Source organism: Hyaena hyaena, unplaced genomic scaffold (genome assembly GCF_003009895.1).
Source record: "Hyaena hyaena isolate Hyena2069 unplaced genomic scaffold, ASM300989v1 scaffold_1008, whole genome shotgun sequence".
Lineage (NCBI taxonomy): Eukaryota > Metazoa > Chordata > Mammalia > Carnivora > Hyaenidae > Hyaena > Hyaena hyaena.
The window spans coordinates 362,719-388,983 of NW_024081641.1; the positions used below are offsets into that span (position 1 = coordinate 362,719).

At 36.5% G+C, this 26,265-nt stretch overlaps 1 protein-coding gene across 2 annotated transcripts in view; it reads left to right on the plus strand.

The window, feature by feature from the left end:
• Positions 1–26,265, plus strand: part of ADGRG6 (adhesion G protein-coupled receptor G6) — a 137,796-nt gene that overhangs the window by 5,659 nt on the left and 105,872 nt on the right. For both annotated transcript variants that reach the window (XM_039221757.1, XM_039221758.1), the window contains exon 2: positions 1,936–2,036. In XM_039221757.1, coding sequence (XP_039077688.1) covers positions 1,936–2,036 — 101 coding nt within the window. The remainder of the gene's footprint in view (positions 1–1,935; positions 2,037–26,265) is intronic.

Sequence of the window (26,265 nt, forward strand, 5' to 3'; positions counted from 1 at the left end):
AGTACTTGCCTCTAAAGTCACATAATAAATTGAGGCACCAGGTTGTACCTCTGTGCTATTCCAGAGTTCACATCCATTCTTATTATATCATTATGATGTCCTGTGGCATATTGGTTCCCATAAGCAGTAATATTGCTTCAAATTTCAAATATTTTGGATGGATGTATTTTGAAACACATCTTCCATCCAGAATAATACTCTGCAGATTGTAAGCTTTGCCTGGTTTAGAATTTCCATTAGGAACCAAGTGATCCTAGACCTTCTAGTCGGGTGAATATAAAAACATGGCATGAATATCAGATACTGCTCAGAATTTCTGTATTAATGAATAATCCATTTCATTTCTGTTCCCAGGTAATCCAGAAGTAGTCACAGAGTCAACAGAGGTGTTAGTTTAAAACGTCCTATGGTCCATTCTTGTTTAAGGCTTTTCTTTTGATTTTACTGTGGACAGAATAACCATACTTACGGTAGAATGCCCAGGATGGTAGTAACAATAATAGTAGCTAATATTTGTTGAGCTCCTGCTGAGTGTTAGGCACTGTTCTCAAAAGACATGCTCTGATTTAATCATCTAGGAGCTCTAATGGATTAGAGTTTCTATTTTGGAGGTGAAAAGTTGAAGACACAGTGTGGTCAAGTACATTTCCAAAGGGCTGCATAGTTTATAAGTAGCAAACCCTGGTCTAGCTGACTCCATAGCTTGCTCCCTCTGCAATGTACGTGGTCTGTAACAGTAAAGGATGGACTGGAAATGAGGCTTGAGGCAAGTGCAGAAATCACTTGGTACCTATTTTTGCCTATTTGAGTATTTCTTTTCCTGCTTATCTGGTTTTGGGATCATATTATGTATTTTACTCCAGATGAGCAACCTTCAGGTAAAGAAGGTATTAGTGTGATCCTAAAGTATCTTATTAGTTGTTTCTCTTGTTAGAAATAAAAAAAGATTCTCAACTGTCACCTGGAACCATGGAAATTCCCTTTGGAGGTTTTGAGATCTGGAGATTTTTTTCTTTTTCTGCTACTAACCATTTGCCTGCTTCATGGCTCTCTTGCTAATCAGTCCTTTTGTGGCCCCCAATGGTGGCTTGCTGCCCCATTCACTGGCTTGTCTCTTTGGATGGGGCTGAGTCAATGAAAGGTTTCAAACCACTGTTCTAAGCCAAGATAATATGGATGTTCTGTCTAAATTATTATTAGGTGCAATTTTGAGTTTAAAGATGAGACTACTGTGCACATAATTATAGTTTCTATACTACTTGGTGCTTAGTAACTACTTAAAAACATTGATAGGAATTATATATAGTTATTCTTTTTGGATGTTAATGCTTCATTACTTAATTTAAAATAAAAATTGTTAATGTTTATTTCTGAGAGAGATTGACACAGATTGTGAGCAGAGGATGGGGCAGAGAGAGAGGGAAACAGAAGCAGGCTCCAGGCTCTGAGCTGTCAGCATGGAGCCCAATGTGGGGCTCGAACCCACAAACCAGGAGACTATGACCTGAGCCAAAGTCAGACACCTAACCAACTAAGCTACCCAGGCGTCCTTTCATTACTTAATTTTAAGGGAAAGAAGGCAATTGGGCAACCTATTTTTATTTTAAATGTTTCCATTTCTAAAGCAGCACATGTCATAAAATGAAAGCATTTCCTTGAAGTCTACATTTTTGGGAGATTATAGGAGAGGTTGATATAAAATCCTCTTGGGTAAGATGGGCATGGGACTGATGATAATGAAGGTTGAAGATGAAATTGCTTTAGTTTTTGATAAATGGATTTGAATTATCTGAATATTTCTCCATCTCCATTGGGAAGCCTCCTGTTCTTTAGGGATCGCTCTCTTCCGATCTCTGTGGAGACCATACACTTTGTTGTCGCCCTGCTGCCTCACTGAAGAATGCTCAGTGTCCTGATGTTGCTTTCTTCCTCCAGGATGCTCCACTCAGATCACACGTGGAACTGCCATTGGAAATGGAAGCCAAGTTCTCTTCTGTTCTTAATTGCCTTATGTATTGTGTACCTTCCTCTTTCAGGTGAGTAAGACTCCTTCTCTTTCAAACCCTGAATTTAAGAGTGATCACATTGCTTGTAGTAGAAGTATGCTATGTATTTATTTGATCTCTTTTTTTGTTTCTGTTTCGGTCCTTACGGGCTTTTACCTACATGGCCTCTCTGACTTCTGTGTGAATAGTATGACTTTGATCATTGTTCTCTTTTCTAATGAGTGTATTTCTTTAATCTTTGCTGCATTTCTTTTAGCTTTATTTATTTGTCTAACCCATATTGAATGATGAGATAGCAACATATCTGACTATAAAAATGTGCTAGCTATTTCTTCTATTGAATAAATATACAATACTCAATTCTTTCTCTTTTCAAGTTTTTTTGGAGTCATTTATGGAAAGTACAGACTATTGTTTTTATTTATCCTGATTTTCTTACCATGTTGCAGCATGAGACAGGAATTTGAAATTAAGGTTTTAAACTGTGGGGTTCATTTAGTTCACTTAAAATGATATGAAAAAGTTAATTGTAATTATAGTTTTTTGGAATGAAAATATCAAATCTGTGTAATTACAATTTTTTTCTAAACTTTGAAACATGATCCTTTTAGTTATTGTTGCAAAAACTGAATTATCTATCATCAGCTGATTGTATGAACGAGCCAATCAGAACCCGACGGATGGGAGTGATGTTTAAAAGTAAACTGTTTTTTCATTATCAGGTTTTATTCCTGATCAAACTGCATTTCTCTTAAGTCCATTTTGTTTTGCTCTTTTTTTTAAATTGCCGTATTCGTTCAGTTTATGTATTTGTTTTTAGAAGAAAATTCTTACTTATGTAATGTTATGTATTTATTAATTGGTGCTTAAAGATCTTATACATTCCATATTTATATTACATATCTATACATTATAAACAGTATATTTAATGAATCATGAAAATAGATTACTTCTGAAATTGTTTATTCATGGATTAAGAAATTCAACTTATATTTAGTATATAAATGTACTTTTTCCAAGCCATCAAGTATTTTAAGCGTTTCAGATGCTCGGAAAATTCCTGGCACATGGTTTAATGGTTTCAAAACAAAACTGATTCTTTGAAGCTTTTTGTGTATTTGTTTCAAATCCATGATAAAGCCACTCTTTCTTTTACTTTCATTGCCAAAAGAGGAAAGAAGCTTGTGAGGAGAACTGAAGATTGAATATACATTGAATTTCTTTGGTTATAGTGTTGAACTTTTTCTTAACTTTCACAAGTGACCCACCAAGAACCAATCACATGATGAGAAGTAAATTATGAGATTAAAATTAGCTGAAATCTAGTTACTTTCATTTTTCTTAGGTCATGGCATTTGCCAATTTTCAAGGCTACTTCAAACCTTAAATTGAGTTTTTAATTTTTGATGTCAACGTTTTAATTGACATATCCACATTCATTGTTTCAATCACTTGAACAAATGAAATGAAACACATGTTCTCAGACTAATTAAAAGGAGGCAGCTGGCCGGGACTAGGGTGAGGCAAGGGGAACACCTGGGTTGCAGAATTTCAGGAGCCTCTCATTGTCAATGTCTTGGGAAATAAAGGCCTTAAGTTTGTAAGTTACTGTCTCACACAAATCTTTAAAAAAAATTCCTTTCATTATCCAACACTTTATGTGGATCACATAAGGCTTTGTGACAGACAGTAATCTGTATTTACTCATGAACCTAGAACACTTCATATCTATTTATCTGTAACCATGACTCACTCAAAATGCCACCACTTCACCGATGGGTATCTGAACTTAGGGATTATTATTGACATTTTAATATACAATTTTTGCCTTACAGCTCAACGTAAGTTTCCCTAAAATAATGAATATCAAAACTTTTGATAATGAGTGTTCAGAGTCCTATCTTTAAGTCATAGTGTAACTTTGAATAACTGTATTTTTGAAGAACACTTGGTGCTTAACTGTGATGTTGTATTGCAGTGTATGCACTCTTTAACTTTTTCACTTCGCTGCGAGACCCCTATGTGATCTTATGGAGTCCAGTGACTTTCAATCGCATCTTGAAGCCACTGTCTCCTAAATCCAGTTTGTCAGCCCTGGCCCCTTCCTTGACCCTGGAGTCACTTGTAGGGTTGCTAATATATATGTAATGGGTCTCAAACTTGACATGTGCAAACAAGACTCTTGATTCCTATCTCCTATCCCCAAATCTACTTCCCTTTCAAACTGTATAATCCATACAACTACTTCATTCACCTTACTATTTTCTAGACACATTGGCCCACCTGTTTCTGGACCATGCCTTCCTCGTACCCTCCTCTTCCTAAACTGCAGATTTCTTTTTTGACACTTAGATCTCAATTATTACCACCTCAGATAAGCCCTCCTGTCCCCAATTCAAAGGCACCCCTTTTCACTCTTGCATCATGTTACCCGTCAGTGACAATCTGTATAGATTTTGGTTGTTCCCTTGATTGTTAATGTTTTGGTAATTTGGTTATCAAAGCTAGGGTAGAGGGCTGGCAAAACCTCTTTTGATTGTTAAGATAGACACTTAGGTGAGATGATTAAAAATTAGAATACTCCAGTTTAATTTGGATAACATCTTTAGTTCAGTTCATATAATAGAATTGCAAGATGAAGTCTTGTGGTAGGTATGTTAACGCCTGTAGTTTCACGGGGAATTTACAAAGCAAATGGTATAAAGTTTTATGCCCTTCAGGATTTAAAAAAGCAATGTCTCTTGACAAGTGATGAATATAACTTTCAATAAGAACTAGAACCAAATTACAGCTGCATATTTAAACTAGTCCCACAGAAGTATAAATTAAAACAATTAAACTTGATTTTTTTAATCCTCTGGCTCGACACTATTTAGAAATGTTGATAATACTGGATATGGGTATTATCAACATTGTTGGAAAGAGGTCACACACTAACACAGTTGGCTTTGTCCCTTGAGTTAAGTAAGCAACATTTTTTAAAAATTAAGAATTTGTATTTTCTTCAGTATATCACTCCCCCATGTTGGTGTCTAGCTGACAGAAATTTTAAAAAAACCACATAATACATAGAGAAATATATACCAGTATGTTAACTGTAACATTGTAATAGCGAACATTTGGCAAAGACTGTAATTGTTCTTCAACAGAGGAATGATTATATAAATTATTTTACATTAATACTGTAAAATACTGTGCAGCCATTGAGAACAATGTGGTCAAATGGTGTACATTGGCTTTGAAAGCATCAGCGATAATGCTAAGTTAAAAAACAAATGGCCAAACAGTAGAAGATTATTCCAGGTTTGTAATAGGTTGTATTACAAAACGGGAATATGTTATGTACATATACGTTTGTATCAGATTGTATAAAAATCTTAGTAAAACATGGAATGATACATATCAGGCTTTATGATGGGTCACCCTCAGGTCATCCTCAGGAGCACAGGTTGGAACAGAAGGGGAAAGGCAATGGAAGTTTATATGGCTCTGAATTATTTGCCTTATTACAATGAATATTACTTTAATAACTTGGAAAAACAAACAGAAGAAAACCTGATAAAAAAATTTTTTTACAAGCCACATTAAAAAAGTGGCCAGAGAGGCTGTCAAAGTACATGAATGTTATAATCTTCTGTTAGACACGTAACCGTTACTCTGGCTCTTCCCTTACTTGATAGGAATCTCTTCAACGTGTTTCAAATAATAACATCTTTTTATATGGCGTGACACTCCATGACTCTGAAGATGAATGATGGTATCTCAAGCTGACTGAAGGTTACTACTTCAAGTAGAATGGGAAACAGACAGCAGAGAGCCAATGAATTCCTAAGCAACCAGGAGCCTGTTTCCATACAGATAGCCTTAGTCATGAGCACTGAGGGAGGAGCCTCCCTTCTCTCCTGAAAAATCGATGATATCAGCAGATTATTTCAAAGCTCAGTGATAGATCAACAGCTAAAAAGGGAAATGTTTTGAAAGTACAGTCTGACCTGAATTGCATACTTTCTAGCCCAGAGCACAGCACAGTTCTAGAAGGTAGGTAATTGGGCAAAAGCAATTTTGTGCTTTTCTGTTTGTTTGTTTGTTGATTTTTTTCATGGTCAAAGAATGAGCAATTATTCTATAACATCAATTACTTTGAAGTTAGGTATTTATGTGGTAGTTACATCACTTTATACTATTTTTATATTTGGTTAAAGAGGCTTTCAAATGCATAGAAAAATAATCCTTTTACAAATCTGCCATGTATTTTTGGCCATTTTATTATTAATGTGTTTGAAAGATAAAGAATAAGGTGCTAATTGTACAAACCATTCTTTTTTTTTTTAATTACAGCGTAGTTAGTATACAGTGTTATATTAGTTTCAGGTGTACAATATAGCGATTCAACACTTTTGTATATCACCCAGGGCTCATCATGACAAGTGCACTCCTTAATCCCCATTACCTATTTCATCCATCCCCCCACCCACCTCTCCTCTGGGGACGATCAGTTTGTTCTCAGTAATTAAGAGTGTTTCTTGGCTTGTCTCTCCCTCTCTTTCTTTCCCCTTGCTCATTGGTTTTGTTTCTTAAATTCCACATATAAGTGAGGTCATACGGGATTTGTCTTTCTCTGACTGATTTATTTCGCTTAGTATAATATATTCTGGCTCCATCCACATCATTGTGAATAGTAAGATTACATTCACTTTGATGGCTGAATAAGATTCCATTGTATCTATATGCATACCATGTCTTGTGATATACATACCATGTATCATACCATGCCATATATACATACCACATTTACTTTATCCATTCATCTATCAGCAGACACTTGGGTGCTTCTGGGCTTTTGTAAATAATGCTCTAAATCACTCATTGTCAGAGAAATGCAAATAAATGCTACAATGAGATGTCACCTCACACCTGTCAGAATGGCTAACATCAACAACTCAGGCAACAACAGAATTTGGCAAGGATGCAGAGAAAGAGAATCTCTTTTGCACTGCTGGTGGGAATGCAAACTGGTGCAGCCACTCCGGAAAACAGTATGGAGGTTCCTCAAAAAGTTAAAAATAGAACTTCCCTATGAGCCAGCAAACTGTTTTATCGAGTGAAAAAATAGCCAGAATAATGATCAAGTGACTAACAGAAAATTATACTGTCTTGTAATAAAGTTTGTTTTTTAGTTAGGATCAAAATGCTCCAAATTACTGTCTGTAGGTAGCCTTCAGCTGAAAGCTGTTTTCTTATTTTATACTTGAGATTGGAGGAGCCAATGTGACCGAATAAGCAAACCTCCCAAGTTTGTACATAGAAGTTGCCTTGAAGCATCTTTCCAGATAATTTCCTTTGTGTGCCTTTGAGATGATCTGAATTTGACGTGAGGAACTATGAAATCCTACACTGGAGTCATAAAGCCAATCACATAAATGTGGAAAGAGGATGACTTGTCACCACCATGGTGACAATTTCAAGTGACTGGGCAGCGTGATGGGGCCACTAATGACGCTGACCCCACTTAGATGGCATCAGGAAGGCAGGGTAGTCATCTGAGTCCTGCTGTTCCCTGGCCAGGTCACACTGTCTCTAGCCATGGCTGTCATCCTCTAGAGGGAATTGGTGAGCAGCAGCGTGAGCAGGAGATCTGCTTGGTGCGGGGCCTGGAGCACCGTCCGAGGAATGTTTCAGGGCCTCCCTGTCTCCTCTGAGCTCTGAGAAGCCTCTGTGGGGGCGGCCGCCCCTGTAGACTCACGTCCTTTGTCAGATACAACGTTGTTGCTTTTGTGTAACAATTTGCTTTGTTTCGTTTTGGTTTTTAAAGAGCAATACTCTTGCTGAATAAAAGAAATTAGAGAAATGTCGCATTTACTTTAGAATCATGAAGTCAGCCAGAGTAAGAGAGTGGTCTTCAGATATTTGATGAGTGGCCATTTGGAAGTGATAACAGACTATATTATCTTCGGGCAAGATAAGACGATTAAGCTGGTTCTCTAAGTGCCAAATACTCTCCTAGTGATTGGTTGCCAAGAACTAAAACCAGGGATCCTTCAAATTCCACATCTCTGGAAATCAGGACAGAAAGAAAAAATCTTAATACTGAAGAAGAATTTATACTAAAAATCTTGAAAGGGTCCTTGGTGAACCACTTAATTATAGAGTGTGTGTGTATGTTGTACAGTCTAGTTTTTTGAGGTACATATACTTTTAATTGTTTTACTTCAAAAGTTTCTTCTGTGTGTGTTTCGTTTCAGTTTAGCAGGTAATTTTTATATTGAACTGGAGATTAGGCAGGAAACACTATTTGACAGGAGAAACCTGGGAGAATTCCGGACTTTGGCAGGTACAAAATTTTCCTCAACTTTCAAATTAATAATTCTCTAAGGAGTTTTCATTTTATTTTCAGCAAGTAGAGTATGTGCTCCTTGGCACCTTTCTTACCCTGACTGCAATGGCATAGGATTCCACAAGGAAAGAATGTGGAAAAGAACAAAATGGAAAAGAACCAAAGAGAAAGAGAGAAACTCATTCCAAATTTAAGAAGTAAATATACTTTGCAGGGTGAGGCAGCAGAGGAGGGAAGCATAGAGGCTAGATGAGAGAATAGATTAATTCCACAATGAACATGAAGTCACAGTATTATAAACATCCTTTGTCTTCCGCTGAACTAACACACTTAAACACCTGAAAAGAAAATAAGTTCTTTTGCCAGCACACAGGCAGGGCTGTCACCAATTCAGATAAGCCTTTCTATTAAGAACAAAACAAGACAAAACTTTCTGAGAGGGGTAAAGTAGTCCAGTGGGGGCTATGAAAACTACCATATTTTTATGATTAAGACTAATTATCTTGAATTTTTTTCAAAATAATCTTAAAATATGTATAGCCAAGTAATCTTTTTTGATGGGCTCATTTCTTGAGAAAATAGGTTGAGTTTTGATGCATTTCACGTCAAAATATTCTTAGTTTGCAGTCATCCTTAAATCAGCTTCATCTTAAACTTGTGGTTTAGAAATGATACACCTGTTTTTAAACATTACAGAATTCTCTTTAATAAATACATCAACCTTTATGTAAGAGTCAAAAAAGTTGTTTCTAACACAGTCTTTAAGCTTGGTGTTACTCGTTTTGATAAAGAAATGTTCCCACTAGAGTTCAGATGGCAGACTGTATCTACTCAATTAAAAACCATGTTCTCTTTTTCTTCTCTTTAATTATAAAATTACACTATTCCCTATTACTAGTCTGGGCAAAGCCACAGGAATGAACTACTCCTCGTACTTTTTACAAATCTCTAAATAAAGGGATCTTTTTAGAAGATTTCTTTACCTGGTCAAAACTTGAAAGCATATTGTCAAAGTGAAATGGCAGAACTGAAAAAAAAAGAAAACAGCCTGAATGGTAATATTAATCACTGCTTTTAAACACATTCACAGTTCTTTTCTTTCTTTTCTTTACCTTTTTCTTTTTCTTTTTTTCCCCTTGAGTATATATATAATGAATACTGGCCTTTATTGAGCCTAGGTAACAGTTTTGCTGCATTACTGTCTTTATCAAACAGAATTGTGTGGTACAAAATGAGATTTTTCTGGTCCTGGTAATTTGGGTGGCCTCAGTGATTTTGCTATAGGGGGAGAAAGCAAGACTTTTAAAGATATTTTGGCTTGGTGTTAGGTATTTTACAGAGAATGAGCTCTAAGTATGCTCACTGAGGCATTGTGGACTGTGGTCCCCGCCACTTCCTTCCTGAGTGGCTCTAATCAGACAGTGTCTTAATCACTCATCTCCTAGCTGGTCAATATTAGCTTTTTACTTGGACTGCTGATCGCATCTCTCTTTGCAATGGTTACCTGAAAATCTGTTACTTGGAGGGAGCTCATGACCACAGCATTTCTACTCCAATACTGATGAAATAGTGATGTTTCAGTAAATAAAACAATTTGTGGCTTTTCTCTGGGAGCCTTTGCTAACAAAATTAGACTTTTTCCTTCCAGTTTAAGCCTTGATGCTTTTGCTGGTGTTTGGTCAGGACTCTCATTCCTCACCACTTGACTAGCTTTCATATCTCTCACATACATATTAGAGAGGTCTGTGCCTTTTAATAATGATTTCAGAAGAAAGTGCTCTCTGAATTATCAACCATTTCTTGTGTTTAAGGGGATGCCTGTTTATGCATATGATGCAATGATTGTGTGGCCCCAGAGGAGGTCTTCAGTCAGAGTGTAGTGAATGAATCAAACGACTTTCCAAGCTGCCCCTGTGACTTTGGATGTCCCTTTGCAGGGAGAGTCTAGCTGATTTAAGAGTTAGGCCTTCTTAATCAGAGCCTTTCCCCTCCCCCTAATATTATTAAAGTATGTTAAACATTTACGAGAGCATTATAGAATTTAAATATCAGACAGAGAACACAGAGTTAAATATTGTTTCTCTTAAGAGCCTCTAAAAACCAAGGGCTATATTATAATCATAGTAATATTTGAGTGGGGTGTGTGTGTGTGTGTGTGTGTGTGTGTGTGTGAGAGAGAGAGAGAGAGAGAGAGAGAGAGATGTTAAAGCAGAATCATGTCAAGGAGTTTTTGACATTGTTGATGAAGAGCCTGCCATGGGACAAATAGGAAGTCCTGTCACATATGGTCTAATAGAGTTGCAGAGCTGATATCAAGGGGCAGCAGAAGAAGTCTCAGAAAAGTTTTCCTTTGAGAGAGCGGTGTTGAAACTGTGTCGTCTAGCAGGGGTGATGAACAAAGTATTTACAAAACGGTGTGGCTTCTTACCATTTGAAGACATTTCTCTGCAATCAGATTGTGTGGCTTGCTGTAAAAAACTGGGGCAGTCATGGGAGTGTTTTGTACCCATGGGGTATCCCCTCTGGTGGTAACAGAGGCTGGAAAATGGAAAATGGGGTTGTGAGAGAAGGGCAGTATAGGGGGAAAAGGGCCAAAGGCAAACCCGTGGATACGTTGAAAATGATTTTGTGGAAGGATAAATACTTCTTTAACTAGAATGGTCTCTACAGAAGAGAGTAAGGAGTGAAGTCAGACAGGTGAGTGGGAGGCCAGCCTGTGACGGACACCACTGGAGTCGACACTGACCAGGCTGAGGGAGGAGTGCCAGCCCAGGAAGGGAGAGAGACGAGTCTCCACAAGCTGCGGTCAGGAGGATATGTGCCCTCAGAAATGCCTGGGAAGGGAACAGACGTGAAGACCTTCCCTCCCTGGGGTTGTAGTTAAGTAACTCAGGAGCATACTGTTTTTTGGTTTTGTTTTGTTCTGTTTTTCTGAATCTGTAGTTTATGCTTTTTCTCTGTCATACCATTTTGCTTCAGATATGGCAGACTCACTTGTCTCACCAATGGTGAACAGCATCTATATACGTATCAAAAAGCTGGAGACAGAAGTTAATAGAATTTCAGCCATCTTTGGTGCCTTTCTTTCTTGGTCAAACCCATATTTAATTGCCACCAAGAGTTGCTGAATCTACATTAGAAATTTGGCCTTTGTCTTTAGAACTACTGCCCTCAAGGCGCTCATCTCTACCAGGTGTGTTGAATTGGCCCCTAAATCATCTACCTTCATGGGGGGGGGGGTGTTAAATTGGAATCACACCGCTGCCCTCATTAAGTTCTCTTGAAGATTCTTATTACCTACTGGATAGAGTGCATAGTCCTTAATTTAGGTAATTTCATGGCTCCCTAGCTTTTTATGCTCTATCAAGTGTCTGCCAAATAGTAGGGTCTCAATTAAATATTGAATGAGTGCAGAAGGTAAAGAATTTATATATTTTTGCTAAGCAAAATTAGGATTGAGCCATGGATATCCACTTATTGAAAAGCATAGGTGCTATGTTGAGTTTTAAAAACTAATGAGTCAACCTTTCTATCTTTGTGAAATACTGGCTATTTGAGAGAGGAAATTTCATAAAACTTTACAAGAATTATGTGTGCCAAAAGAAGAAAGTGGCCACTGTAAATGTGTACAATAAGCAGAATAGTTTATTTTCACTTGCTTCAAGGACTGAACTTCCTGTGGAAATACATTTTTTAGCTCTTTTTTAAAAAACAAAAACCACTCTTTTTTAAAAAAAAATACCTACTTTTGTAGAAAATGCAAAGGTGATTGTCTTAATTCTTTCAGCTAGTCTCTTCCTTTCTCTTTGTTGGTCTTTTCCACAGCTATCCCCACCATTACCTGTAGCTTAAACTTTTATCTCGCTTTATGCCTTCCAACTTTAGTTTGCAAGCATATTCACATCTCGCCTTTTCAAGGCAAACAAACATTTTCCACCTCCTCTCAACCTTTTTGTTCTTTTATGCTGTCGTTTTCATTTGTTATTTCCTTCACTTCTGAATGCCTTGAAAGCGTAGTCTCCGTAGTCTCCGTTTGGATTTATTACTTCCACACCCTTAAAATATAGACTATTCTGTTTTAGAGATGTATTGACAGGTATTGATTTGTGTGTGGGGGGGTGTATAAATAATTGTGTTTTTCTAAAGCCCTAAAGATCTCCTGAGTATTCTGTTTTCTGAAGGTTTTTATTACATTAATGATATAAAGAAGATATAAATTTATGATATTTAACTTTTGCAAGATACCGTTTTACATACAGTTTTTCATATTCTTCAGATTGTCCCTTTAGGTGCCTCTGACTTCCTATCAGCTTATATTCTCTTTGTTTTCTCATTTAAATCAAATTTATATTCTGATTTACCCAATTGCTTCTGTTTTGCATTTCTCTTTCTTTTCTTTTCATCATTCCCATCATATCTTAAAATGTTCTGTTATTAGGATATTAGGCAGTTATGAGAATATTTATTTCAAAGTGGTTGGTTCAAGTGAAACTAAAAAAATTCAATATGTATGCCTGGCTTCACTTTACAGAACCTTTATTTTTGTTATAATTATATTTGAAAGCATTTGGAACTGGGAAGTTGTGGTTAACTTACACTTGAAACTCCCATTTGTGGGAAGCAGAGATACATGAGATACATAAATATCGAGTGCTGAAAGTCACAACAATTGTTTTGGTCTGAAAAAACATAGAGTTCATTAGGCTGTGTTCAAATAGGTTGGAAGTCTTTTAGCTCTGAGGGCAGAGTATGTAAATGAATCTGATTTTGTTATTCATTAGGAAGCAAAAAATTAGATATGAAATCTAATAATAAAATTGAACCGGTGTAATTTTGTTTTCCATATTATTAAAGGAGGACTTGGTCATTTTTTCAAAAGTAAGATCCTACTGCCTTCTGAGTGTCTTAATTGTAGTAATCCTAGTCAGAAATAAAATCAGAAAACATGCTATGGGCTGTTTCAGGTTAAAAATGCTACTGAATCTTGTATTATTTGAAAGAAAAATGTGCCTTTGAGAAGCATATTTTAAAAATTCAGACCTATATTGGCTTTTATTTAAACTTGAAGTCCATGTACTCAGACATTAAGTTATTTTTAGAATGCATCTAAACTAATGATAATAATGAAAAAGTTGGTGTGGTGTGGGTGGTACTGCCACCTTGATCAGTCAGTAACATGACTTAAGTGCTGGCTCTGAAATTAAATTTTGCAAAGATGCACATTTACAGTCAGAGATTCGTTTTCAGTGTGTGCTAGGGCTTTGTTATAATCATTAAATATTCAGCATAACCTGCATATCCAACAATAGGGGATTTGATAAATTATGATATATTTACATGATGAAATGGTACACATACTTCTAACTTTATTTTTTCAAATGTTTAGTGAGATGGGGGTAGGGGGTCAATATTCAAATGTAATTGAAAAGGGCAGGGCATCAAACTATAACTAGAATGATTTTTTTTAAAAACAATGTTGTGAATTAAAAAAGAAATAGAAATACAGATGATCATAAACTCTGTGCCATTCAGGTGTTTCCTTCTTCATCATATTTTTATGTTTCTAGCAATAACATGCATTGATTTCGTAATAATATAAAATCAATGCATACTCACCATTTTTATAGTTTTATGTATGGATATGATTACAAAACACTGTGATTTTATATTTCTGTATATGTACAGTGTATACCTACAGTGCCCATTAGATACATGTACATAAAGTTCCCTAATCTAATTCTACTAGTTTTGCAGAAGAAAATTGGTTTGAATAGTGCTAATACCATTCTGAAAACTGGAGATACCACTTCATCTCCACTACGTTAGCTAGAATTTAAAAAGACTGAAACATACTTGTGGTGGCGAAGATTTGGAACAGTTGGGGCTTTCATACATTGTTAGAGCAAGTGTAAAATTTAAAAAGTTACATACATACAAATCTACACTGAGATTTAATATGTTTATTATTGGGTATTTATCCAAAAGAAACTAAAACATTTGCCCACAAAGCTCCCATAACTATTTCATAATATCATTATTCATAATAGCCCCAAATTGGGAAAAATTCACATGCCCATCAACATGTAAATGGATAAACAGATTTTGGTATATTCATATAACAGAACAGTACTCTGCAAAAAAGAAATGGAGCTACTGGTATGTGCAACAACATGAATGGGGATCTGTAAAACATACTGAACAAGGAAGGGACATAGAGTATATTCTCTGTGATTTTATTTATGTGGAGTTCTAGGATAGGCAAAACTAATCCATAGTGATAAAAATCAGAACAGTTGTCACCACCAGGGAGCCACAGACTGAAAGGAGACACAGTCAGATACACTGGGTTGATGGAATTGTTCCAAAGTTCGGTTGGGATATAGTTATCTAGGGGAATTCATCTATCAAAACTCATTGAACACTACACTTAATATTGTTGCATTTTATTGCATGTCGGCTATACCTCCAAAAAAAAGAAGAAATCTCTGCTAATTGGAAATAACACCAGTTAATAGTTCTAGGGCACAATAAATAGAATTCCAACACCACCAGAGCTATCAGGATTTTACTAGCTCTATCAATTAAATGATAGCTTTTTTAAAGCAGAATGTTTTTGCTGTGTGGTTTGGTTTTTTTTTTGTTTTGTGTTTTTTGTTTTTGTTTTTTTGCCAGCAAGAAAGGAACATTCAATATTACTATGTATGGATTAGTTACGGTTATTCAGATATTTTTAGTACTTAAGAATATTCTTTTTTGTGTGTGGGAGAAGAATTTTCAACAAAGGATATAACCTTCACTTAGCTCAAGTGTAAGCTTGCATTTCGCCTAGCCCCTACACACATTCTAAAGTTCACGTTGTTAGTGCAGTTTCCCTTGAGAGCATCTTTCTTCCATCTAATAAAACGAATTCAATGATCAGCATATCATTTTTTTTCCTATTGGTTATGTTTTTCATACCTACATTGGATTTTGCCTTTTAACTAAAACCTTATGGTAGATTTACTGTATTTATGGCTTATTACTTTTAATTAAAGATAAAAAAGGTAGCCCAGGAAAACTAACTCCATTTGCTGTTATTGAAATCACGTTTTCTTCTGTTTTGTTCTGTCCTCACCAAGGTGTTTATTTATTTCAAAAATTCATGCATCTTGTGAAAAACTTCACAAATCTTTTTGTAAATCTGATTGCTCAGCAAATATAAAGCATGAATCAGAAAGTAAAATCCAATCAAACACTTGAAAATTCCAACCTAGCATAGAGTCAGCACCTGGTGAGTGGTTTCTGAGGGGCTATTTGTTCTGCCCTGGTTACTGACTTGAGAGGTTTACCTGGGTAAATAGTGGGTTGAAAGCATCAGTCAAGACAGCCTCATTTCTGGAGAAACACCTGCCATGACTGTAGCCCTGCATAAAGGTCACTATTTGCCCATGAAGGGTGTAATGAGAATGTGGCCATTGACTGAAACAAAGTAATGGGACCCTAATCATCAACTGTTAATATGAAGATCCAAGATGATGCCGAGATTATACAAAAACATCTCTTGAGGGCAAGAATGTATCCTTATTGGATGGATAGTTTGAGGAAGTGCTATATATAATTCAGTAAATCTAAAGGGGGAAGAGTGGTATAATTTCAAACTTTGATAAATATTACAAAAAGGTAAAGCTCAACTTTTTTACACCTTTAATTCTGATCTCATTTCTGAGTTTTCTACAGGTTTAAACTTAAGCTGATCTGGCAAATATTTTGCTGTGTAGGACCTGTGCTGATAATTATAACATTGGGGTAGCCATTGAATAGGACGTTTTTCTTTCTTTAAAACCTTCATACATTATTAAGGTATCAGAGGTACCTTGAAACCAAGCGTATAACATGGTAGAGTTAGAGAAATTTTATAGATCTTCTCTCTAGAAGCCGTTGCTCTCTGGGTCCCAGCTACCTGTGTGGGCTCAGAAAGTACTCTCCGATGGACATATGGGGCTCACCTGATGTCTTTCTTTTCTCTCAAGCTTCAGAGCCTTTTTCTGTCAGTTTTCCAATGTCTCAAAGTAATTGCTTCATATATTTTGTCCTTTTCTAGTTTTGCTTATGTTGGGAGAGGAAGTCACATACTTACTACTTCATCGTGGCTTTAGCCAGGAGTCCCTCACATTTTATTTGAACTTAATGTAAGCTTGAATTTATTTGCCGTTCATTTAATATAGCACCAAGTCCTTTGACGATAGATCTGAATTAGGGCTCAGTGTTGTCTCTCTTGCATAAAACATGCCCATTATATGGCCATGATTTTGAATTTTCATTCCTTTACAGTGGAGAGAGATTGCTTATGAAGAGTTCTGAACACAGAATCTTTCAGGTTCCCCACCAGTTGTGAAAGATCATCTTACCCATATTTAACTGCCATTTACCTTTATAAAAAACTTTCCTAACCATTCAGCTAAGTTTTCATGGATTCATATATCCTTTTACTTTCATATTAATATTGTTACATGTAAAATATAATGCATTTTGTAACTACAATAGGAAGTACAACTAACAAAAAGTAGTCTGAGGACAAACATAATTAAAAAGCACAACTCCACCAGTGAGAAGCATTCTGAATTCAAGTCTCACAGGACTCTTTGCTTCCACTATTCAGCATGGATCATTCTTCAGTCTCAGGTGCTTTTTCCTGGTTTCAGTGTCTCACTAATAACATTATCTTTCTCCCGTCCAGAATCAAACTTTCAGAGGTATCTTTGTCTCCTTTTTAGCGGCACTTCTCAGAGATCTAATCCATTGCTAAACCTGGGAGTGTCTTTGGTATCTTGGGTTTTTTTTTTTTTAATTCTCTTTATTTAATGCAGACCCTTAATTGCTTCTTGCCTCAACTTTTGTAATAAGAAAAAACTGATGGCTGTTGTCTCCTGTCTTCCTCTGCCATCTAGTAACAAACCACTTTCAAATAAACCTTTAAAAAGTGTAATTTGCTTGGGAACCTTGGAGAGCTTTCAGTTGCTGAATGAAATGCTGCCTTTACGGATTGACATTCAAGGTTCTTCACCAGGTAGCTTCAACCAGTATTTTCAAAGCTATTTTTGAGTTTCCTCATTCATAATCTAAGAAAAAAAATTGGAGTGTAAAACCTGTTTTTCTCTGACAAGCCACAAACTTCCCTACCTCCAAGTCTTTCTTTATACCTTGTCCTCAACCTAAAACTCATTCCCTTTGCTACCTAATAAAGCACTTCACCATCTCAAGGCTGATGGTAAATGCCTCTTGATGTCAGAAGCATTTAAAATGAGGTTGGTAAGATGGGTAGTTTCTTTTCTTTAATTTTCATGTATGTGAATACCCGTGTCACCACATATTGGATCCCATTTTAAAGGTAGAATTGGAGCAAGAAATCATTTTCTAAATCTACAAATTTTCTCTATCTCTCTTTTGGAATTTTGTAACGGCTTGTATTTATTCTGTTTCATTGGTGTGTTGTGTTTTATGATTGTTCATGTTCCTATTTTTTCCTTATCCATGTCTTCTTTTTTTTTAATTTATTTTGCACAAAACCAAGGGAGTGTAGGTACTACAATATGAATGAACTAAAGAACGTTGTTTAAAGGGAGACATCTGAGACGAGGGTAACCCATCCACTGTATAGGTTTGACCTGAAAGGCACAGTAGTGCATTTCAATTGTCATATTGGAACAGGTTCACTTGAACTAAGCAGATTGCTGCAAACCCCGGTGGCCCATTCTGCATTTCATTCATTTTGACCTTGTTGATGTATAGACAAAATGACATAATACTCTAAGGAGTCGGTCACATAAAAACCTTGGTCTTAACAAAAGAACATGCCTAAAGGGCCAATTTCACAAAGCTTGCCTCCTCCTGTCTTTTTTTTTTTTTTTTTTGACTGAACTAACCCTAGTTTGTGCTCCAAGAACGTCCTTCTGCTGTAATTCAAGTTCCTTCCCTTTCCACGGGAGAGGAGGAGAGGTACCAGAGCTTTTCCTAGTCTTTACATCTCCCATGAGGCTCATAGTTTAGCAGAATCTCGGGCTGAAGTTCCCGGGTATGAAGTGGATTTGGGATTCTGGGTTGCTATTAATTTTGTTTTAGCTATGTTATGAGTTGGCCTGGGATTTTAACGGAATTTTATAATGTTATTTCCATGGGAAAAAGAATTTTAAAATCCAAACAACCAACGAGGAACTTATTTTTTGCAATATAAGAATTAGTACACTTTAGACTTGGTATTTTTCACTTTTTAAGACCAAATATGTCAAAAACCATGGTGTCTCTATCTTATTTTTAAAACATCAAATTAAAATGTCCTTATTGTGGAATTGTCCTTATTTGGAAATGGGGTATAATCGATGCTTTAAACTATCAGTTTATCTAATATGCGTCTCACTTGAATGAGTATTTTTTTAAATTTGAATGAGATTTTTAAAAAGGATTTATCTCTTATAAATAGTGGATTTATTGTACTAAAATTAAATGTGTATGTTTGATTTTTAAAAATAACCTATGATGGATGCATCTAGGAAGATGATATTGTACTTTCTGATTAATTACTGGGAAATTTACCTATGAATTTAATAGAAATAAAGGCTTTGTATATAAAGATGCTCACTTAAAACCATCTATGGTAGAAAAAAACAATGACCTAAAGTTCTGCTAATACGGAATAATTTTATTAATTACTTTAAAGCGAGTACAATTAAAATGTAGAAATACAGGGTTTAGAATAATAAAATATCAGTGCTGATATTAGGTATACCATGCATGCTTGCAAAGTATACATGAGTATGGTACTGGGAGGTAGTAACAAATATTAAAATAGGGGAAAGAGAGTTAAGAATAAATAGCTTTATTTTTTCAAAATGTGTCTGCAGAAAAATTCTACTTAATTTTAAGTGGGTTGCTTCTGGAACAGTAATGCAGGCTAACTTAAGGCAGTATGCATCAAGGTGATTTCAGAATTAGGATGTTGTTTCTCTGTACTCCCTCCTAACAAGAAAAGTGTTCAGAAGTGATCCTTCTTGTTCCCTGCATTGCTATCCCATTTGTGAATTTTCAAAACTCCCATAAAAAATACATGGGAATTAAAAAATCATAATTTTAGAAAGATAATTGGCATATCTCATCAGGCCTAATTATTTATAATATGCAGTGTTAAAAAATCATAATTTTTCAGACTCTCGGCTTTTTTTTTTTCTTTTTCATCTGGAATGTGGTTCAAGATAAGTGTCACGCTGAATGCTGACTCCTTATCCAGAACAGAGTTGTTTTGTTCTTATGTACCCCTTGACTGTTCACTGTTCTTTTAAATTAATGGTGCAAGGACAAACTCATTCTATGAGCCTGAGATCATCTGTTATCAAAACTTAGTTATTAGGTGGAGACAGACCTCATGGCTGAAGTGATCACAGAGGCATCTGTGAAAAGGGCCATACAGTCAAGTTGTGTGAGGGTAAAGGCAGGGGGGAGGGGGCAGTGGTTAGTTAGCTGTGAACCTTCTCTAGACTTACAGGATCTATATTTGCATACATTTGCTTTTTATTTCAAAGTCTGTTCCCTCTAAGAATCCTTTTTAGGTTAATTGACATAGATCATTCTTTCAGAAACTGAAAAGAAGACTTTTCTGAAAAGTCTTAGTACATTTCTTAATGGTTCAGTACCAAATTGTGGGTATTATGAAAGTATAATATTTCATCTTGATCTGATTATGAAAGACCAGTGTAGGGGCAAAAAGAAAAAAAAATGTTCCCTTCTTCTCTTCTGGTTCTTTAGCTGGCTGATAGTTAAATTGATATAAGATGGATTCACAGGAGAAAAACACATTTAATTTTGTACATACTGGAGCCCTAAACATATGATACTCAAGGGCAAATCAGTCAGCTGAGGCTTATATACCATCCTGAGCTAAAGACTGGGGCAAGAGCCTGGGGCTTCAGAGGGGTGGAGGGTGATTCAGAAAAGCAGATGTCTGGGAATTAAATGTCTGTCCAGCCACATCAAAAGTTATCTCGGATAATAGCTCTCTTTCAGGAGCAGGTCCTGATCTAGATTTTTTTAGGTTGTTAAAGGAGAGGCAAAACTTTGTCTTGAGTCTGCTGCGTCTTGATTGCCGTCTGTTCATAATAATTCACATGCTCAAGTGACACAATTTGGGGTGGCATATCCGGCCTCCCCTCACTTGTGTCCCATCTTTTAATACTTTGGGTATTTATATTTTATTGATTGTTTCCAGATGTAATGCAGTCATCAATGGGATATTTTTCTAAAAATGTTTTAATCTTTAAAGTCTCATAAAATAAAGGATGAGGCAAATAAACCGCAACTAAAATAATGACAGACAAGGAGAGAAAAAGAGGAATTTAGTGTTTTTTAAATGTATTTATTTTAATAAATCACTGAGAACTAGGAGGAACTGGAAGTACTATAACAGCAACTTTGTAAACTGGAAACTCCCCTAATTCAAATTTAACAACTAAAGTCCTCCTTTTATATTAAGAGAAGTTTCTTTTTTTAAAAGATGTTATTTTTAAGTAATTTCCACACCTAGTGTAGGGGCTCGAATTCATAACCCCAGAATCAAGAGTTGCTCACTCTACCAACTGAGACAGACAAGAGCCCCAAGAAATGTTTCTGAACACAGTATAAAGACCAGTGCTGGTTAAGAAACAGATTTATTAGTACTGACTTCGAATAGACTTCTGAGTCTCAACAGTGTTCCTCACTTTGGCTTAACAATAGGTATTAGATAGACGTGACTGGGTGGCTCAGTTGGTTAAGCATCCAAATCTTGATTTCAGCTCAGGTCATGGTCTCTTGATTTTACCTCAGGTCCCACAGACTCACCGTTGTGAGATTGAGCCCTGAGATGGAGCCCCGGGTCGGGCTCTGCTGTGAGCATGGAGCCTGCTTGGGAGTCTCTCTCTGTCCCTCCCCTGCTCACTCACTTGCTTTGTCTGTCAAAACAAAAGAGCTAGTAGATATTTTTAGGAAATATATATTAACTTTTCTTTGTAATTACATAACACCAGAATTCCTTTACCTGTATCTAGAAGGAAATGTGAAGGACTCCTTACTCATCACCTTCCTCTCAAGAGAAATTTATTTCTGTTCCTTCTCCTCAAGAGAATTGTGTAATCAGTTTCCATTCATTTTATTTCTCAGAAGTTAGTTATTTTTATAAAGGCTAAATGGTTTTTTCATCTTTCCCACTAGGTTCTCTTCTATGGTTTCCTCTCTTTAGGAAAATTTTGAGTTAAAATATGCTCTAATCATGACTCACAATGATCAACAGTCATAAATTGGTATAAAATTTAATTTTCTCTGAAGAAAATAAAAGCCTTACATTTTGAGATTAAATCAGATGTAATCAGAATCACAATAATGTTACGTTATTTTGTGTATTGTTCCTTGGTGTATAAAATATTTTTATTCAGTTACTTCATCAGATGCTTACAGTGTTCCAGAAAATGAGAAGGGGGAGGGGGAAAGGAATCATTTATTCCTGTGTTGCACAGAAGGGAAGACGGACTTTAAGAGTAAGCACAGCTATCTAGTTTATCTAGCTGCTAGTCTTGATTCTTTCCATTTTGTTAGAGGTAAATCCACAAAGGGCCCATAAATACTAAGCAAGCAAAGACTGTGAAGGTTCACACACACTCATATGCCTGTCCTTCTCTGATTAAATGTACTTCATCTCTATAACCATGACTCAGGGTGTGTATTTTATGCCTATTTTTTATTCAGTAATAGTACTTAACAAAATACCTTCCACTCTGTCGATTTATATATCTCTGTTGTGATGGTTTGCCATTCTTAAAGTGGGATCCCATCCTGGGACTAACAGTTATCAGTGTCACCTGGAAATTTGGTAGACATGTAGATTGTTGGGCCCCATTCCAGCCCTACTGATTCAAAAAACTCTGGGTGTGGGGTTCAGCGGCCTGTGTTTTAACAAGCCCCCTGGGTCATTCTGACGGAAGCTAAAGTTTGAGAACCACTGTTTTAAACTCTCGCTCACCTCAGTTGAAGTTCAAGTTAACTATATTTTTTTCCTGAGACATGTAAGGAATCTATGTGGTTTTTAATGTCCACATCCCCCCTCTCCCCATTGGCTACCTAAAATGTAGAGGGTAATGGTTCAGAATGTGGGTCCTCAAGACAAACTATGAGGTGGAGTTCTGGTTCTATTATTTACAAATCATGTGGTTTTGGGGAGAAGTTACTTCTGTGAAATGAGGTCATGATAGTTTCTACTTCCTAGAGTTGTGGCAGTTAAACAAGGGAGTCCATGCACTGTATTTATCAGAACCTGGTCCCGTGGAAAGCACCAGTGAAACGTTAGCTATAATTTTTATCATTAACTCAGGACGGTGGTTTGCACAGTGAATAATTATGTGCCAAGTAAATATTATTTTGGAAAATAATATTTTGTTTCAACCACGGATCTTAAAAATGAACTTTTGAGGAAACGACCAATTTAGAAGACTTTCCAGTACATAATGTGCATGTCTCATTAGCAGCTTTTTTCCTTTCTAAATATTTGCAATTTCATCTGAATAAACAATGTATTAATAAGTCAAAGTAGGCACAAAGAAAATATTATCCCCCCAAATCATTTGAAGGTAATATTCCTCACTTTCTTTCCTCTACTATTTTACTTTTGGGAGGGAAGCAAAGAATTTCATAAGCATCTGCTGGGCATCAACCATCTGCTGTAACCCTTAGCATCTATTTTTGTTAACCCCTGAGGTTTCCAGGATCTCTACCAAAAGAAAATTCTAACGAAGTAAATTCAATCTACAACTTCAAGCGTTTCCTCCTTGCTTCAGTGACTAATCGCCACTGGTAGAAAGTTCCCATCCCTGAGTCATGGCTGTTGTGATCCACACAAAGGGTGGAGGAAACCACCTGTACGTGATGGAACCGTGTTCTTACCGTTCAGGTTTCTTTTTCAGTTAACTATCAGGTGCTTAAACACTCAGGTAACAAAGGCATTCCAAGTTGACTCCTTAAGATTGCTTGTTCCTCCTGTAAGTTTGCAATAGTTGAGAGTCTGCCACCTGCGGTAAGAGGGGAGAAGAGAAGCCGGTAGGGAGAGGCACCAGTGCAAAGGTTAGCAGCGTAGTGCCGCAGTGCGATTTCCCTCTTCGGGTCAGCCCGTAGCCAGCAGCTGTTTGCTCCTTCTTTTTAGTCTTTCACAGGTTCTGGCAAGAAATAATAGTAATAAAAAATGTTCTGCTGGAAGAAATTTTTTTACTTGCCACTGTAACTTTTTTTAAAAGCAGAAAAACAGGGGAGAGGAGAGCCTAAGAATTAGGTGGTGAAAGCATTATTTTCTTGGTGGTACTCTCAGCCAGAAGGGGCTTATGCAAGCCGGAAAGATGTAGGAGTAAATATGGTAATGTCATTCATTAATCATGGAAACCATATTAAGAAAAGGGCTTCCCTACCCCTCAGTGTCAGATACTAGGTCACTGGATCCTTTTTTGGACTCAGAGTTTTCTGTGTACTCTGTTAGGAATCAAGAAACAGCTAGTGTAGCATTTTGATACCTTGCATTTCCCTCCAGGAAAAGAAATAACATATGCTTGAGAAGAAGGCAGATTTGATTTAGTGTTGAATACATTCAGTGGGCTGAAAGTTGAAAACGGTTTATGTGCCTTTTTCCCCTAATGGTCATTAATTTGGGATTTTGAGGAGGAGGAATTTACAACGTACTCTTTCCATTTTCATTACCAGAGTATAAAAACATGCTTTTTCTGTCTTCAAAAATCAATTTTTAATTTATTATGCATCAGAGGAACTACAGCCCAGTGTTTTTAAAGCATAGAATTCTTGCCCACGTAAAACATTTCAGAATTGTTTCTGAAAAGGGTTTTTTGGGCTAAATTTATATAACTGGGCCTAATCAACAGTTTTGTCTGCGGGAGCTCAGAAGCAAGACTTGTCTTTGCTGGGAAGTCACTGATGGGACCCAGGAAGGCCGGGTCTCCTTCAGAGCTGAGATCAGAAATGCCTGCGAGGGAGATGGATGTTCTATATAACGTATAGCGGAATAGGAAAAGAAAAAAAAAAACCTGTCAAACTAGTGTTTTTCAGTTGTCCTGGATTTTCTGGTGTTTCCCCGTTAAGTTCTAACCTTTGCCATCCCTGTTCCCCCAGTTCTGAGAAGATATAGTGCCTGTTCTTCCTCTTCGGCTTCTGCCCCCTCCGCCTTGATTCTTATGGCTCCTTTAAAGTGTGTAGTTCAAAGACAAGCCACAGTGAAAAAGGGCTGTGTCTTTTTAGGTCCAGTGAAACATGTCCCGCAGCCCATGGGCTTTGTGTGAGGCTTTCTGTGATCCCATCTTGCAGGGTCAGAAATGAAAAGAGATTCTTCTGTTCTGTGTTTCCCGGTATAGTCATCATGCAGTATGACGAACATGCAGTGGGAATCCAACAATGACATGACCCTCTGAAAAGGATGCTAAAAGAAAACTTTTTAGAAATGTCATTTACTTGACCTTGCTTTATTTTCATTGATGAAAACAGTTCTGAAATGCACTGGTACTCAACAGACTATGTTTATTATGTTTATGATGATGATGATATTTACTAAAAACATTTTTAAAAGCAAGAATATTGATCACTATAGGCAGGGTTGATGGAACAGAATAGTTGATAAAAACTATTAACTATCGCCCTTGCTTTTTTTTTAAACTGCCTTTTTTTTTTTAGTGTACTTCTGACTAAGTAGGAAAGTATGTGTCATTGCTTCCCCCATCCCTTCTCCATTAACTAATCAACTTAATTCACAGCTTGTGGAATTTGGCATGTTTTCATGTTAACGTTTTCATCCGGAATGTTAGACCATCTTTTAATGAGATGTGACGAAGTATTGTTACCACAAACAAGTTAACAGCAGTTTTACAATTCAGGACTGTTGATATCTTGTGTTAACAAGAGCTTCACGGTGGGACAATTAAGTAAAAAACCTTTAGACCTTTAAAATAAAATACTGTCAAATCAAAAATTTATAGCATTGGTATTTCAGAAAAAGACGAAGCATAGATAAATTCAGGTATGTTATACAATTCTTCTTAAAGTAGATGTAACGATTTAATATCAAAATACGGGTAGGTTACCCCTTGTTGATTACTTTAAAATGACTACATCTCTGCAGTAAAAAGTGGGTTCCTATCCTCCATTTCAAAAGACTGAGATACAGAAGTGTTGTAGCAGAATGGCTGTGCTTGTTAGCATAGTGGTGATCTGGTAGCATGTCCTGGAATATTAGTGATAATCTCTTTTGATTCAAGTCACAAAGAAACTTAAGCATATGTAACTATTAGAAGGCATGCCCTAGAGGCGGAAATTTTTTTTTAATAAAAGTAAATTATGTAAATATTAGCTTGATGACCTTTCTGTGTTCCCCACTAAACTAGAATGTTTTTAACGAGGATGTTTTTTGCCTCATTTGTGAAGGAAGTCTGGGTTAAGCACAGTTGACATTCTGCTGGCTTAGATAATGAGCCACCTCATTCCAAGGCAGTTTCTCTAGGAAATGATTTCCTCTCTTTATAAATCTTGCTGTGAGGCTTGGATGTTGTGTGGACATAAAACATTATTATTTACAGAGCCACGATAGGGTAGGTTTTGCAAGAGAAATAAAGCTAGGTTATGTTTATTTTATATACATCTGTTTGGTTTATCTTTGGGCTTTTATCCACATCTTCCTCCTCTGTAAATTATTCTGTATAAATTAGTGAGAATACCCTTGAGCCCTATTTCCTCCCACTCCAAAGAAGCAAGTATAGAACCCTAATATGGGCTGAAGGATCGTGGCAGGAGCAGACCAATAGGAGTTCTTGAATCTTCCAGGGAAGGGCTTCTGTCCAGAAGCCTGGAAATTTAACCATATGGTGATGCCAGTGTGCTGTCTAG